The sequence below is a fragment of the Scyliorhinus torazame genome, chromosome 12, assembly GCF_047496885.1.
Source record: "Scyliorhinus torazame isolate Kashiwa2021f chromosome 12, sScyTor2.1, whole genome shotgun sequence".
Classification (NCBI taxonomy): domain Eukaryota; kingdom Metazoa; phylum Chordata; class Chondrichthyes; order Carcharhiniformes; family Scyliorhinidae; genus Scyliorhinus; species Scyliorhinus torazame.
In genome coordinates, this window is record NC_092718.1 from 54436301 (window position 1) to 54453103 (window position 16803).

Sequence of the window (16803 nt, forward strand, 5' to 3'; positions counted from 1 at the left end):
CCTTTATTCATTATGCATTGAACGTTCCATTAAAAGCACTCGTGCTACCACATTGGAATGGTTGAGGTGAATAGGGTTCCCATACTCAAACCGCTAGGTAAAAAAGTTCTCACTGGATTTAATTTATGACCAGGTTATGACCAAATTTTGGACTCCCTGACTGGAAACATCTCCAAAAGGAGGGGTTCAATAGGATATATGTAAAGGATAACTTTGCAGTGCCAGTAACTGACACCTAGAAAGGTGAATAAGAACAATGATTGAGCAATGTTGTTGCTTGAATTGACCATTACCCAATATTCAACCAAATAAAAACTCAGACCTTCCTGCGAATACCCAAACTCTTCCTTAACAGATACCATCAGGAAAAATACTGAAATGTAACAGATCAGTCTGTGGTCTCATTTTTACATCCAAGTGAGCTTTCAGTACAGTAACATTTAGATCAAGGTGTTCAATATTTTGAGCCTAGGTATTCCAACTTACTTACTCATCTCCTTACTCTTACAGGTGGTTTTTATGTTGCCAACTCTCATCTGCATCCAAGTTCAAAGATTAGTTCTCAAGCAGGCAAACCACAATGAACATTTGGCTCTTGAAGCCAACAGGAACTAGAAAGGTTTCACAGATGCAGATTGGTTCAGGCATTTCATGGGAGAGGAGCGGTGTACTTCAATTGGTTATGTACCCGAGCTGGAGGGTTCCATGTCAAATATTGGTTTATCTCAAAACACTGTATTCCATTCCTCCTTGGCCATGAAGCCTTTTAAACTTTGGGATGATTGAAAGAAGTACACAGGGGAAAGAACACATTAAAAGGTTTTTTTATTGCTCGTCAATTAATGCCAACTTCATTCCTAGTGACAAATATATTACAGATTTTAATGAAATGTTTCACAATACAAAATCCGCATCAGTCCAAGCTTTCTGTACAATTTCCTCCCAGGACATCCTGGGAAATCTTATCCTTAATAAATTTAAACTTAAAAAAATAAGTAAACCGACAGGCTTTTTCCTTCCATCTGATGTGACCTTAGTCTTAAGTTAAAAATTAGGTAAAATGAAAACCATCTACTTCTTGCCCAGGGCTTTATCCAAGTTGTTCTTTATGGCATCTAGGAAATCAGTAGTGTTCACATAGTGCTCGTTCAATCGTACACTGAAGGAAAATGTAGAACATATCCAAATTAGGGAGACAGTCATGAGTTAAAGTAAACATGGTTCCCTCCATTAAACCATGTTTTAAAAAATCTAGGAGCCAGTCTGGTATTAACCACGTGATTCTGCCATCAAAATAAATAGTTCATTTATCTTTGGACAACTGATTCCCTGCTTGCAGCCTTCCTTCACCACCCAGATAACTTCAATGCAGTTCCATTATAACTATTCCCCACTCTCCGCTATACCAGTGAGTGAGCCAGCAAGCTCCCACAATGCCTAATCTTACCCAGCCCAGCATCAATGCATTTGGTATCAGCATTTCACCCTGTATTCTGAGACTTCTTGACCCCCATACCAGCCTAAACCCAGGCCTCCACTTTAGCGTCCCATCCATACAAATGCTCGGACATGCCATTTCAATCTGGTTCAAAACTGAAGCTCCCAAGACAGTCCCAGAGGAAGTGCATTCCAGCCCAGTTTATAAGAACTAGGAGCAGGAGTTGGCCATCTGGCCCCTTGAGCCTGCTCCGCCATTCAATTAGATCATGACTGATCTTTTGTGGACTCAGCTCCACTTTCCGGCTCAAACACCATAACCCTTAATCCCTTTATTCTTCAAAAAACTATCTTTATCTTAAAAACATTTAATGAAGGAGTCTCTACTGCTTCACTGGTCAAGGGATTCCATAGATTCATAACACTTTGGGTGAAGTTCCTCCTCTTCAACTCAGTTCTATATCTACTTCCCCTTATTTTGAGGCTATGCCCCCTAGTTCTGCTTTTGCCTGCATCCAGCCTATCTATTTCCTTCATAATTTTATATGTTTCTATAAGATCCCCCCCCTCATCCTTCTAAATTCCAACAAGTACAGTCCCAGTCTACTCAACCTCTCCTCGTAATCCAACCCCTTCAGCTCTGGGATTAATCTAGTGAATCCCCTCTGCACACCCTCCAGTGCCTGTACGTACTTTCTCAAGTAAGGAGACCAAAACTGAACACACTGCTCCAGGTGTGGCCTCACTGACATCTTATACAATTGCAGTATAACCTCCCTAGTCTTAAACTCCATCCCTCTAGCAATGAAGGACAACATTCCATTTGCCTTCTTAATCACCTGTTGCACCTATAAACCAACTTTTTGCGACTCATGCACTAGCACACCCAGGTCTCTCTGCACAGCAGCATGTTTTAATATTTTATCATTTAAATAATAATCCCTTTTGCTGTTATTCCTACCAAAATGGATAACCTCACATTTGTCAACATTGTATTCCATCTGCCAGAACCTAGCCCATTCACTTAGCCTATCCAAATCCCTCTGCAGACCAATTAACCAATCCTCTATCCATGCTACTACTTTCCCCGTCATGCCATTCATCTTTATCTTATGCAGCAACCTTGTGTGGCACCTTGTCAAAGGCTTTCTGGAAATCCAGATATAGCACATCGATTGGCTCCCCGTTATCTACCGCACTGGTAATGTCCTCAAAGAAATTCCACTGAATTAGTTAGGCACGACCTGCCCTTTATGAACCCATGCTGCGTCTGCCCAATGGGACAATTTCCATCCAGATGCTTCGCTATTTCTTCCTTTGATAGATTCCAGCATCTTCCCTACTACCGAAGTTAAGCTCACTGGCCTATAATTACCCGCTTTCTGCCTACCTCCTTTTTTTAAACAGTGGTGTCACGTTTGCTCATTTTCAATCCGCCGGGACCACCCCAGAGTCTAGTGAATTTTGGTAAATTATCACGAGTGCATTTGCAATTTCCCTAGCTATCTCTTTTAGCACTCTGGGATGCATTCCATCAGGGCCAGGAGACTGGTCTACCTTTAGCCTCATTAGCTTGCCCATCACGACCTCCTTAGTGATAATAATCCTCTCAAGGTCCTCACCCGTCATAGCCTCATTTCTATCAGTCACTGGCATTTGGGTCTTCCACTGTGAAGACAGACCCAAAAAACCTGTTCAGTTCCTCAGCCATTTCCTCATCTCCCATTATTAAATCTCCCTTCTCATCCTCTGAAGGACCAATATTTACCTTAGCCACTCTTTTTTGTTTTATGTATTTGTAGAAACTTTTACTATCTTTTTATATTCTGAGCAAGTTTACTCTCAATCTATCTTACTCTTCTTTATAGCTTTTTTTAGTAGCTTTCTGTTGCCCCCTAAAGATTTCCCAGTCCTCTAGTCTCCCACTAATCTTTGCCACTTTGTATGCTTTTTCCTTCAATTTGATACTCTCCCTTATTTCCTTAGTAATCACGGTCGATTTTCCCTCTTTCTACCGTCCTTCCTTTTTGTTGGTATAAACCTTTGCTGAGCACTGAAAAATCGCTTGGAAGGTTCTCCACTGTTCCTCTGCTGTTTCACCATAAAGTCTTTGCTCCCAGTCTACCTTAGCTAGTTCTTCTCTCATCCCATTGTAATCTCCTTTGTTTAAGCACAAAACACTAGTGTTTGATTTTACCTTCTCACCCTCCATCTGTATTTTAAATTCCACCATATTATGATAGCTCCTTCCGAGAGGATCCCTAACTATGAGATCATTAATCAATCCCGTCTCATTACACAGGACCAGATCTAGGACCGCTTGTTCCCTCAGGTTCCATTACATAATGTATAGGAAACTATCGCGGATACATTCTGTAAACTCCTCCTCAAGGCTGCCTTGACCGACCTGGTTAAACCAATCGACATGTAGATTAAAATCCCCCATTATAACTGCTGTACCATTTCTGCATGCATCTGTTATTTCTTTGTTTATTGCCTGCCTCACCATAATGTTACTATTTGGTGGCCTGTAGACTACTCCTATCAGTGACCTTTTCGCCTTACTATTCCTGATTTCCACCCAAATGGATTCAACCTTATCCTCCATAGCACCGATGTCATCCCTTACTATTGCCCGGATGTCATCCTTAAATAACAGAGCTACACCACCTCCCTTACCATCCACTCTGTCCTTCTGAATAGTTTGATACCCTCGGATATTTAACTCCCAGTCGTGACCATCCTTTGACCATGTTTCAGTAATGGCCACTAAATCATAGTCATTCACGATGATTTGCGACATCTTTTCCCACCTTTTGTAATGGGGCTTTTATAGAGGGGTCCTGTCTAACCACCAGAAAGGACTATGCCTCTGGGAGGTAGAGAATTATTTTTTGGATTATGACAACCGCAGATCAATGAGTTCTTTCTTGCATACCTCAGAATAACTTGATGCTTATTTTACAGTTAGTTTCTTTTAAGCTCAGTAGATGAGAAATATAAAGTATAACTTACTGACTAAGTCCATGGATACAACCAGCCAGATCCTTAGTCATGGTACCACTCTCAACTGTTTCAACACATACCTGTTCCAGTATCTGAGCAAACCTTTATAAAAAGGAAAAATACATAGTGCATTGAGCTAGCATTTTAAATGATTAACAAGATGTTACCTTGCCAGGACAGTAGTCATGAAAAGGGTGCTACAGTATCATTAAACAAGTGCTACAGTGAATCACATCATTAGTCCCAAATTTCAGTATTCCTGGCTAAACATGTTCGTTATTCGCATCCACAAATTATTACACAGCGAACCTCAACTTGTATGTTCGGTTGTGAAGAGGCAGAGGTGCAGTAACTTGTACAATAATTCCTGGAGAAACAGGCCAAACCCAGCCAAGGAAGGCATAGGACAATTGTTCAGGGTGGCTTAAATTTTATCCTATTTTAAAATATTCACAACTATTTACCTGCTCTGTCATAAAGTATTAACTCATATTTGCCTGTTTTACCTAATTAGGTCTTGATTGCCATCCAACTTTCCACGGTGTTCAAGGCCTCGAGTCCAAGCAAAAATACTGGCGATGGGGTTGGTGCTGGTAGGATTGCCCTGCAATATACAGAGGATTAGTTCACTTCTACCAATTGATTACTGCAGCATTCCTTTACCGAAGCCAAGTTTAGACTCAAATTTTAATTTGACGAGTGAATGCAGAGATGCAACTCTTGAACATTAAAATTATCTTAAGGAACCACTTACCGATGGTGGTAGTGGTAATGTCACAAGACTAGTAATCCAAAGGTCAATAAATCTGGAATGCAAAGCTAGTCTCAATGGAGACCAATTGCACATGGTTGATTAATGTCCTTCAGGGAGAAAATCTGCCATCCTTACTTGGTCTGGCAACATGGGACTCCAGATTCACAGTAATACAGCCGACTCTTAAATTGCCCTCTGAAATGGTCGAGCAAGCCACTCAGATTCTATTCAAGTTAATTCTTTGACTAGCTAAAAATGTTTGCAGTCATGCAACTGTCCTCCCTCCAATTGGAGATCTATTTCTCTCTTCACCTCTTAACACCACAATACAATACTAGCTCCTCTTTCAGTTATGAAAGTTCATATTGTAAACCGACAAATCACAAGCTCTGATTGGAAGACTGATAGAAGAGCAGAATTATAAGGTAGGAAACATGTACTAAAGTTTTGTACAGCTCTGCTCCATTGCAGACAAAATGGCAGTAAAATGCAAGGTTTTGGTAAGGCACTTTAGATTGCTCAAACCTTTGAGAATTGGACATGGATTCCCAATTACATCATTTGATAAGTACATTCAAGAGTTACAGATTGCCACCTAAAAAAAATCCCCAATAATCTTCAAACTGATGAGCTCCATCAATCTTAGTCAGCTGTAAACAGTCTCAATCTTACCTTCTGATGTTCTCTGTAGTGGCGGGTAACTGTGCCATGGGCTGCCTCTGCTTCGATAGTCTTTCCATCAGGGCAAACCAAAACAGAAGTCATCAAGCCAAGAGAGCCAAATCCTGGAGGACAAAGAAAGGAACAGCATATAAAAAGGGACCAGCAAGATTTGTTTAGGGTCTAACATTATGTACTATGTACAAATATTTATAATAAATTGACCACAGTCCCTCATGCCCAAGTCATTCAACACAATCATTGCTATCTACCTCACCTTCACTTCCAGCCCATTCCCACATCTCTATTTCAGAGTGACCAAAAATCTGTCTCTACCTCAAATTTATCAAATGGAGCATTTACAATCCTTGGGTAACAAATTCCCCAAAAGACGCTCAAACCAGGGTAAATTTCTCATCTAAAATCTGGATGATCAAACTATCCTGTGCCCTGGGCTATATTCCCCAGCCATGGGATAGTCTAGCCTATCAAACCACTTCAGAATCTCGATGTTTCAATGAGATCAGACCTCATTCGAGTATAGGCCCAATATTCTCAGCTTTTATCATTGGGCAATGCTGTCATTCCAGCAACTGCCTCCAAGGCAAATGTCTGAGAATGATAAATGGAGATTGTGCAGTACTTCAAAGCCCTATAACATTGTAGCAACACTTCACTATTCTTGTACTCCAATCCTCTAAAAGAGGATATCCACTTTAGCTACAAATGGCCAATATGTCTTTTGATTTCTTAATTGCTTCCTGTATCTGCATACCAACTTTATGATTCATGTGCAAGAACATCGAAGACTCATGAACATCAAGATTTAAAAGTTTCACACTAAAAAGTGAATGTTACAACATTCAAGGATATGGCCAAATGCTGGAAAGGTGAGATTAATAAAAACATTTTTTGCAGGCTTGATGGGCTGAAGGGCCTCTTCTGTACTGTATGATTCTCACTTCCCCATCTTATACTCTGCCAGGCCTCAGCACCAATCCTTGTGGCCATTCCCCATTCTCAGCCTCCTTTCCATTAACCCACTGGCCTGTTTGTTTAGTTTTCTCTTCCTTTTCTTGAATAGCAGTATTACATTTGCTAACTAACCGGCAGGTACCATTCTAGAATCTAGGGAATATTGAAAGTCAGAACCAGGGCATCAATAATTTCTGCAGTTGCCCCTCAGGTTGGGTCTGAGCCACCAGATCCCAGTGTGATTAGTCTTCTTTTTGCCTCTTGGGTTTCTCAAAGATACTTACTCCACTGATGACCAGTTTTGCATTATTAGCCCTTTAGTTACTGTCTATCTCATATGTAATTGGTCTTGAAGTCAGTGTTTCTGCTGTTGATGATCATTTCTCCTGACTCAAAGGAATCAGTGTCTACTTCAGCTACTTCCCTTTCTATATTCCAGAATAGTTTACTCAATTCTACTTATTTCCCCACATTGTCAAATATTTTGTCACCATTAGTTATTAACCACCCCTCAACCCTTAGGATTACTATTATTCTTAACATGAGCCTTTTTTAATATTCTCACTTCCCTGGTAAGCCACACATGGATTTTTCTTGCAAAGTTTTTTGTTTAATGGAAATATTTTTGAAGATCTAATTGTTTTCCTACTGTTCCATTTACCCAGTCTTAGCAACGCATCCCTCAAATAAACTTATACCCACACAAATGACTAAGATCCTCATTTTAAACCCAAGTATGTTACTCAAATTTAATATGGGTTTCAATTGTATTAGGATCACTTCCCTCACCACCGCCCCCAAGGATCTTTTACTGTGCCCCCTGGTCAAATACCAGAGCATACAACAAGTGATTGAATGGTTTGGGTCACTTTAGCCGTCTGAAAAACCCATCACCAAGATCGGTCTTTTAAAAACATGCACAATGCTGGATGAAGTGAGCACATGCTCAGCATTGTCATTGACTCAAATTTGAACAAGGAAAGCAAGCACAAGCCTACCTATTTCAATGGTGACTGTACTAAAGTGTCATTTTTGGATTTAATCCTTTAATGTTTGCCAGTTAGAGCTCAACCACCACCTTCTGTTTCAGCAGCCACTGGGTGATGTGGGCTTTGTCTGTTCAGTCAGTTATAAGTCCTCTGGGTTTACAGCACAAATCCAGTCTTGCACTATTTTAATTAAGTTGCTGCCACGGAGCAGTTTAGCCCCCAAGCCAAGAAAAATGCATCCAATCCTTGAGGTGACTGCAGGCTGAAGAAACTGCTGTATTAATTTTGGCAGAATTTTAGATATGGAATGTTTGGAATAGCAACATTCAATGTTTTACACCAGATACATTGGCAGCAGCTATGCACCTTTCAGCTGTGTCTCCATTCGCATCCCTCTGGATTTTGCTTTGCAGAGTGTACTTTTTTTTTTTTGCACATGCCAAACCAAAAGTTCATGGAAAATTTTGGTTACAGCATGTACAAAAACCCTAAAAATTCAGCAGGTCTGGCAGCATCTGTGGAGACTGAAACAGATGTAGAGAAGGGCCGGGGCCTCGGTGCAGGGCCCCGTCGCCAAGGAAACCAAAAGAAGTATTTCGGGAGGCAGCTTGCCAATCAGCTCTCCTCCAGAGTAGTTCAATGCTAGAAACCGTATTCAAGCGGATTTTCCATATAAAATACTGAAAATCCGTGCTATTTGTCAACTCTGCAAACGTGGGCTCTTTGGAACTACTCAATTGCCATTTTCACAAGCTACTAGTAGTTGGGGATCAGGGCAAAGGAGGACAAAAGAAATGCAAGCTTGCAAGGAGGAACAATATTTATCAATTTGCATATCTATTTGGTAATGTATACTAATTATTATAGAAAGATGTAGGAGCAACAGGGTGGTGGTGATAGGAGATTTTAATTTTCCCAACATTGACTGGGATACACTCAAAATGTCAGAGGTCTAGATGGAGCAGAATTTGTAAGGAGCATCCAGGAGGGTTTTCTAGAGCAGTATGTAAATAGTCCATCTTGGGAAAGGGCCATACTGGACTTGGTGTTGGGGAATGAGCCCGGCCAGGTGGTTGAAGTTTCAGTCGGGGATTACTTTGGGAATAGTGATCACAATTCCGTAAGTTTTAGAATACTCATGGACAAAGACGAGAGAGGTCCTAAAGGAAGAGTGCTAAATTGGGGGAAGGCCAACCAAACCAAAATTCGGCAGGAGCTGGGGTATGTGGATTGGGAGCAGCTGTTTGAAAGTAAAACCACATTTGATATGTGGGAGGCTTTCAAAGAGAGGTTGATTGGAGTGCAGGACGGACAGGTCCCTGTGAAAATGAGGGATAGAAATAGCAAGATTAGGGAACCAAGGATGACAGGTGAAATTGTGAGACTAGCCAAGAGGAAAAAGGAAGCACACAAGGTCTAGGCGACTGAAGACAAAGCTTTCGAAGAATATCAGGAATGTAGGACCAATCTGAAACGAGGAATCAAGAGGGCTAAAAGGGGTCATGAAATATCTTCAACAAACAGGGTTAAGGAAAATCCCAGAACCTTTTATTCATATACAAGGAGCAAGAGGGTAACTAGAGAAAAGGTTGACCCACTCAAGGACAAAAGGAGGAAAGTTATGCGTGGAGTCAGATAAAATGGGTGAGATTCTTAACTAGTACTTTGCATCGGTATTCACCGAGGAGAGGGACATGACGGATGTTGAGGTTAGGGATAGATGTTTGATTACTCTCGGTCAAGTCAGCATAAGGAGAGAGGATGTGTTGGGTATTCTAAAAGGCATTAAGGTGGACAAGTCCCCAGGTCCGGATGGGATCTATCCCAGGTTACTGAGGGAAGTGAGATGAAATAGCTGGGGCCTTAACACATATCTTTGCAGCATCCTTGAACACGAGTGAGGTACCGGAGGACTGGAGAATTGCTAATGTTGTCCCCTTGTTTAAGAAGGGTAGCAGGGCTAATTCAGATAATTATAGACTGGTGGGCCTGACAACAGTGGTAGGGAAGCTGCTAGAGAAGATACTGAGGGACAGGATCTATTCCCATTTGGAAGAAAATGGGCGTATCAGTGATAGGCAACATGGTTTTGTGCAGGGAAGGTCATGTCTTACCAACTTAATAGAATTCTTTGAGGAAGTGACAAAGTTGATTGATGAGGGAAGGGCTGTAGATGTCATATACATGGACTTCAGTAAGGCATTTGATAAGGTTCCCCATGGTAGGCTGATGGAGAAAGTGAAGTCTCATGGGGTCCAGTGTGTACTAGCTAGATGGATAAAGAACTGGCTGGGCAACAGGAGACGAGAGTGGTAGTGGAAGGGAGTTTCTCATGGAGAGCGGTGACCCGTGGGTGTTCCACAGGGATCCGTGCTGGGACCACTGCTGTTTGTGATATACATAAATGATCCGGAGGAAGGTATAGGTGGTCTGATTAGCAAGTTTGCAGATGACACTAAGATTGGTGGAGTAGCAGATAGTGAAGGGGACTGTCAGAGAATACAGCAGAATATAGATAGATTGGAGAGTTGGGCAGAGAAATGGCAGATGGGACTTCAATCCAGGCAAAGGAGAGGTGATGCATTTTGGAAGATCCAATTCCAGAGGAGATGCATTTTGGAAGATCCAATTCAAGAGCGAACTATACGGTAAATGAAAAAGCCCTGGGGAAAATTGATGTACAGAGCGATCGGGGTGTTCAGGTCAATTGTACCCTGAAGGTGGCTGTGCGGGTCGATAGTGTGGTCAAGAAGGCATACGGCATGCTTTCCTTCATCGGAAGGGGTAGAGTACAAGAGTTGGCAGGTCATGTTACAGTTGTACAAGACTTTGGTTCGGCCACATTTGGAATACTGCGTACAGTTCTGGTCGCCACATTACCAAAAGGATGTTGATGCTTTGGAGAAGGTGCAGAGGTTCACCTGGATGTTGCCTGGTATGGAGGGCGCTAGCTATAAAGAGAGGTTGAATAGGTTCGGATTATTTTCATTAGAAAGACAGAGGTTGAGGGGAGACCTCTGAGGTCTACAAAATCATGAGGTATAGACAGGGTGGATAGCAAGAAGCTTTTGTCCCCAGAGTGGGGGACTCAATTACTAGGGGTCACGAATTCAAGGAGAGAGGGGAACAGTTTCAGGGAGATATGTGTGGAAAGTTCTTTACGCAGAGGGTGGTGGGTGCCTGGAACGCATTGCCAGCGGAGGTGGTAGAGGCGGGCACAATAGTGTCATTTAAGATGTATCTAGACAGATACATGAATGGGCAGGGAGCAGAGGGATACAGATCCTTAGGAAGTAGGCGGCAGTTTTAGATAGAGGATCTGGATCGGTGCAGGCTTGGAGGGCTGAAGGGCCTGTTCATGTGCTGTAATTTTTCTTTGTTCTCTTTGTATTCAACAACTTCAGAAGTTCCATGCATGAGAAAATTGAATGTGTGCCACTGAGCTGCAGAATGTCACATGAAGTTGTCAAGAACAGCACAGTGTAATTAGGGCCGGCTCTGTTAATACCACAGAGTGGGACTGCCGATCATAAGCATGAGATACACAAAGCAAAACTAGCCATTCTGAAAAGGCAATTAGCTGATGTATAACCAACTACAAGCTCCTAAATAGCAAAAATCTTATCAAAGGTTACTCACCTTCATTTCTGTATCCAGGTTTAAATCAAAAACGAATTTATTTTTTGGAAAAACTGCAAGTTAAGCTTACGTATTTGGCAACAATTGTTGTAGCAGTTACAAAATAGCAAACCCAGCCAACATTCATCCAAATGCTATATCACTTCCAATTTTATTTCCACTGAGGTAGAAACACATACTCAGCTGGTAGTCAGGGGTCATGGGAACTCAAAAGGCCTCCAAGAGGGATAGAAAAGCTAGCAAATTAGAGTGTTCAGTTGGTGTCAAAAGGTTGACTCATGATTAAAAACAGGCAATCACCTTGAGCTAGAATATCAGACTGTACATCACCATCGTAGTTCTTGCAAGCCCAAACAAAACCGCCAGACGACTTCAGTACTTGAGCCACCATGTCATCAATGAGACGATGCTCATACCATATACCAGCCTTCTCAAAGTCTCCTTTGTACTTTCTGTAGGGAGGGTTAAAAAAAGACAGATCATCAGTGCAACAAGAACCAGGAGTGCCCTTCATTTTAATTGCAACTAGATACAGGCAGTACAAAACTTCGTTAATGGGCTCTTCTGCCCATCCAGGCAGCATTTATCTCCAGAAACACATTAGTCCATTTAGACAATATATGAACATGTTTCCATTCTGCCCCCCCCCCCCGCCACCGGCCGCCCTGATTTTACAGCACTTTTCCAGAAGACAATAAAAACTCTGCAGAACAGTTTAGGATTACAGTATTTGCATACATAAGAGTTTTTAATGTTACAGCATGTTCTAAATTTGAATTCCTCTGCATTTGATTTGAAGTTATTGGGCTAATACAAGTGCAAGAGAGAAAGGAGGCAAATACTTACTGCTGAAAAACTTCCTCAAAGATGTCTTTGAAACGTCCATCATAAGCCTTTAGAATAGTATTCTTTGTGCTCATGTAGAGTGGCCACTTTTTCTGCAGGGCATACTGAAAGCAGCTGTGAGCAAAACCACTGATGGACTAGGGAGGGAAAGCAAGAGAAAAATTATTTGGACCGAAGGTTAGACAAGCATTCCCAGTCCAAACAGCACATTTCAGTGTCATCGTCAGAACACTATGCTGGGGAAGATGGCTCGCCAAGCATTCCTCAGTCCAAACGTCACATTTCAGGTTCATTGCTGGGGAAGAGAGTATCCACCATCTATACATTGCCAGTTTTCATTTCACACCTCCCAAATATGTAGACTCAAATTTACTTGCACATGGTTCCACAAACTGTTCACTGAAAGTCATCCAGCCACGTCATCCAGAGTAGAAAAGCAGAATTATTTTAAAAACATAATAAAGAGACTAAATGCTTATATTCAACATCCTGGCAGTAATCATACAAGGTACACAAAGTCTGCATGCATGTACATCAAGGTGTTAGGAAGGCAAATGGAGCTGACTTACAGGAGTGACATGGGGGGAGCAAAAAAGCTAGACAGGGGTCTAGCGGGGGGATGGGGAGTGGGGGGGGGGGGGGGGAAGGGTTGCTTGCTGCACTGGCCGAAAGGGAATGGGACACAGAAGAGGTGGTCGGGACTGGGGTCCCCCCTCTGGGGGACTGGAGGGAGAGTGAGGCGTGGACATGGGACTGGCCCAGAAAAGGAGATGGCTAGTCGGCGGGGCGTGGGGGCGGGTGAGAGCCCCTCCAATCCGGCTGATAACGTGGAATGTGAGGGGCCTGAATGGGCCAGTGAAGAGGGCTCGAGTGTTCGCGCACTTAAAGGGACTGAAGGCGGACCTGACCATGCTCCAAGAGACACACCTGAAGGTGGCGGACCAGGTCAGGCTAAGAAAGGGATGGGTAGGACAGGTATTCCACTCGGGACTGGACGCGAAGAATAGAGGGGTGGCAATATTGGTGGGAAAGCGGGTGTCATTTGAGGCCAAGACTATTGTAGCGGACAATGGAGGGCGATATGTAATGGTGAGCGGTAGGCTGCAAGGGACGTGGGTGGTGATGGTAAACGTATACGCCCCGAACGGGGATGATGCAGGATTTATGAAGCGCATGTTGGGCCGCATTCCGGACCTGGAGATAGGAGGCCTGATAATGGGAGGGGACTTCAATACAGTGTTGGATCCAGCACTGGACCGCTCCAAATCAAGGACTGGAAAGAGGCCGGCGGCAGCCAAGGTACTTAGGGGGTTTATGGATCAGATATGGGGGGGGGGGGGGGAGTGGACCCATGGCAGTTTGCAAGGCCACAGGCCAGGGAATTTTCTTTCTTCTCCCATGTACACAAAGCCTACTCCCGGATAGATTGCTTTGTTCTGGGTAGGGCGCTCATCCTGAGGGTGGAGTGGACGGAGTATTCGGCTATAGCCGTTTCGGACCATGCCCCGCACTGGGTGGAACTGGGAGAGGAGAGGGACCAACGCCCGTTGTGGCGGCTGGATGTGGGACTGCTGGCAGACGAGGTGGTGTGTGGGAAGGTGAGGGGGTGTATCGAAAGGTACTTGGAGGCCAACGACAATGGGGAGGTGCGGGTGGGGGTGGTATGGGAGGCGTTGAAGGCGGTGATCAGGGGAGAGCTAATTTCCATTAGGGCTCATAGGGAGAAGACAGAGGGTATGGAAAGGGAGAGGTTAGTGGGGGAGATTTTGAGTGGACAGGAGATACGCAGAGGCCCCGGAGGAAAGATTACTTGGGGAAGGACGACGGCTCCAGACGGAGTTTGACCTGTTGACCACAGGGAAGGCGGAGGCACAGTGGAGGAAAGCGCAGGGGGCGACCTACAAGTATGGGGAAAAGGCTAGTCAGATGCTGGCACACCAGCTCCGTAAGACGATGGCAGCGAGGGAAATAGGGGGAGTCAAAGATGGAAGGGGAGCCACAGTTCGGAGTGCGACGAAAATAAACAAGGTATTCAAGGCCTTTTATGAAGAGCTGTACAGATCCCAGCCCCCAGCGGGGGAAGAGGGGATGAGACGATTCCTAGATCAGCTGAGATTCCCGAGGGTGGAGGAGCAAGAGGTGGCTGGTTTGGGTGCACCAATTGGGTTGGAGGAGCCGAGCAAGGGTTTGGGGAGCATGCAGGTGGGGAAGGCCCCGGGACCGGACGGATTCCCGGTGGAGTTCTACAGGAAGTACGCAGACCTGTTGGCCCCGCTACTGGTGAGGACCTTTAATGACGCAAGAGAGGAGGGGACCCTGCCCCCGACAATGTCGGAAGCGACAATTTCTTTGATCCTGAAGCGGGACAAGGACCCACTGCAATGTGGATCGTACAGGCCAATCTCGCTCCTCAATATGGATGCAAAGTTGCTGGCAAAAGTGCTGGCCACAAGGATCGAGGACTGTGTCCCGGGGGTAATCCACAAGGACCAGATGGGATTTGTAAAGGGCAGGCAACTAAACACCAATGTGTGGCGGCTCTTAAACGTGATAATGATGCCATGGGAGGAGGGAGAGGCGGAGATAGTGGCAGCTATGGACGCGGAGAAGGCCTTTGACAGAGTAGAGTGGGAGTACCTCTGGGAGGTGCTGCGTAGGTTTGGGTTCAGGGTAGGGTTTATCAATTGGGTTAAGCTCCTTTACAGAGCCCCGATGGCAAGTGTAGTGACGAATCTGCGGATGTCGGAGTACTTTCGACTGTACCGAGGGACGAGGCAGGGGTGCCCCCTGTCCCCCCTGTTGTTAGCATTGGCGATCGAACCATGGGCCATGTCATTGAGGGAGTCTAATAAATGGAGGGGGGTGGTCCGAGGGGGAGAAAAGCATCGGGTGTCGCTATATGCGGATGACCTGTTGCTGTACGTGGCAGATCCAATGGAGGGAATGGTGGAGGTCATGCAGACTCTAAGGGAGTTTGGGGAGTTTTCGGGCTACAAGCTCAATGTAGGGAAGAGTGAGCTCTTTGTATTACAGGCGGGGGACCAAGAGGGATAGGGGACCTACCACTGAGGAGGGCGAAGGGGAGCTTTCGGTATCTGGGGATCCAGATAGCCAGGAGTTGGGGGACCCTACATAAACGGAATCTGACTAGGTTGGTGGAGCAAATGGAGGAGGATTTCAAAAGATGGGGCATGTTACCGCTCTCGCTGGCGGGTAGAGTGCAGTCGGTCAAAATGGTGGTCCTCCCGAGGTTTCTGTTTGTGTTTCAGTGCCTCCCCATCGTGATCACGAAGGCCTTTTTTAAGAGAGCAGGCAGGAGTATTATGGGGTTTGTGTGGGCGAATAAGACAGAGAGTAAGGAGAGGGTTCCTGGAATGCAGTAGGGACCGAGGAGGGTTGGCGCTGCCAAACCTGGGGAGCTACTACTGGGCAGCAAATGTGGCGATGATCCGCAAGTGGGTTATGGAGGGAGAGGGGGTGGCATGGAAGAGGATGGAGATGGCGTCCTGTAAAGGAACGAGCCTGGGGGCGTTGGTGACGGCACCGCTGCCACTCTCGCTGACAAAGTATACCACGAGCCCGGTGGTGGCGGCAACGCTAAGGATCTGGGGCCAGTGGAGACGGTACCGGGGTGCAATGGGAGCATCGGCGTGGTCCCCGATCAGGGGTAACCACCGGTTTGTCCCGGGGAAGATGGACGGGGGGTTCCAGAGCTGGCATCGGGCGGGGATTAGAAGAATGGGGGACCTGTTCATCGACAGGACGTTTGCGAGCCTAGGGGCACTGGAGGAGAAGTTTGAGTTACCCCCGGGAAATGCCTTCAGATATATGCAGGTGAGGGCTTTTGTGAGGCGACAGGTGAGGGAATTCCCTTTGCTTCCGGCACAAGAAGTTCAAGATAGGGTGATCTCGGGCGTATGGGTCGGGGAGGGCAAGGTGTCGGAAATACACCAGGAGTTGAAAGAAGAGGGGGAAGCGCCGGTAAAAGAGTTGAAGGGTAAATGGGAGGAGGAGCTGGGGGAGGAGATCGAGGAAGGTCTGTGGGCTGATGCCCTAGGTAGGGTTAATTCCTCCTCCTCGTGTGCCAGGCTCAGCCTGATACAATTTAAGGTGGTCCACAGAGCGCGCTTGACGGGGGCGAGGTTGAGTAGGTTCTTTGGGGTAGAGGACAGATGTGGAAGGTGCTCGGGGAGCCCGGCGAACCATGTCCATGTGTTTTGGTCATGCCCGGCCCTGGAGGGGTTCTGGAGAGGAGTAGCGGGAGCAATATCTCAGGTGGTGAAAGTCCGGGTCAAGCCAAGCTGGGGGCTAGCAATATTTGGAGTAGTGGACGAACCGGGAGTGCAGGAGGCGAAAGAGGCCGGCATTCTGGCCTTTGCGTCCCTAGTAGCCCGGCGAAGGATCTTGCCAATGTGGAAGGAGGCGAAGCCCCCCAGCCTGGAGAAATGATATGGCTGGGTTCATAAAGTTGGAGAGGATTAAGTTCGCCTTGAGAGG

At 45.3% G+C, this 16803-nt stretch overlaps 1 protein-coding gene across 1 annotated transcript in view; it reads right to left on the reverse strand.

The window, feature by feature from the left end:
• Window positions 1–808: 808 nt before the first annotated feature.
• The window catches only part of idh2 (isocitrate dehydrogenase (NADP(+)) 2), a 45030-nt gene continuing 29035 nt past the window's right edge, over window positions 809–16803 (reverse strand). Inside the window, exons 6-11 of the mRNA XM_072468721.1 lie at window positions 12307–12443; window positions 11761–11912; window positions 5870–5982; window positions 4950–5047; window positions 4453–4545; window positions 809–1159 (exon numbers count right to left, since the gene is read on the reverse strand). Of these exons, the coding sequence (XP_072324822.1) occupies window positions 1072–1159; window positions 4453–4545; window positions 4950–5047; window positions 5870–5982; window positions 11761–11912; window positions 12307–12443 (681 nt within the window). The 3' untranslated portion in view covers window positions 809–1071. The remainder of the gene's footprint in view (window positions 1160–4452; window positions 4546–4949; window positions 5048–5869; window positions 5983–11760; window positions 11913–12306; window positions 12444–16803) is intronic.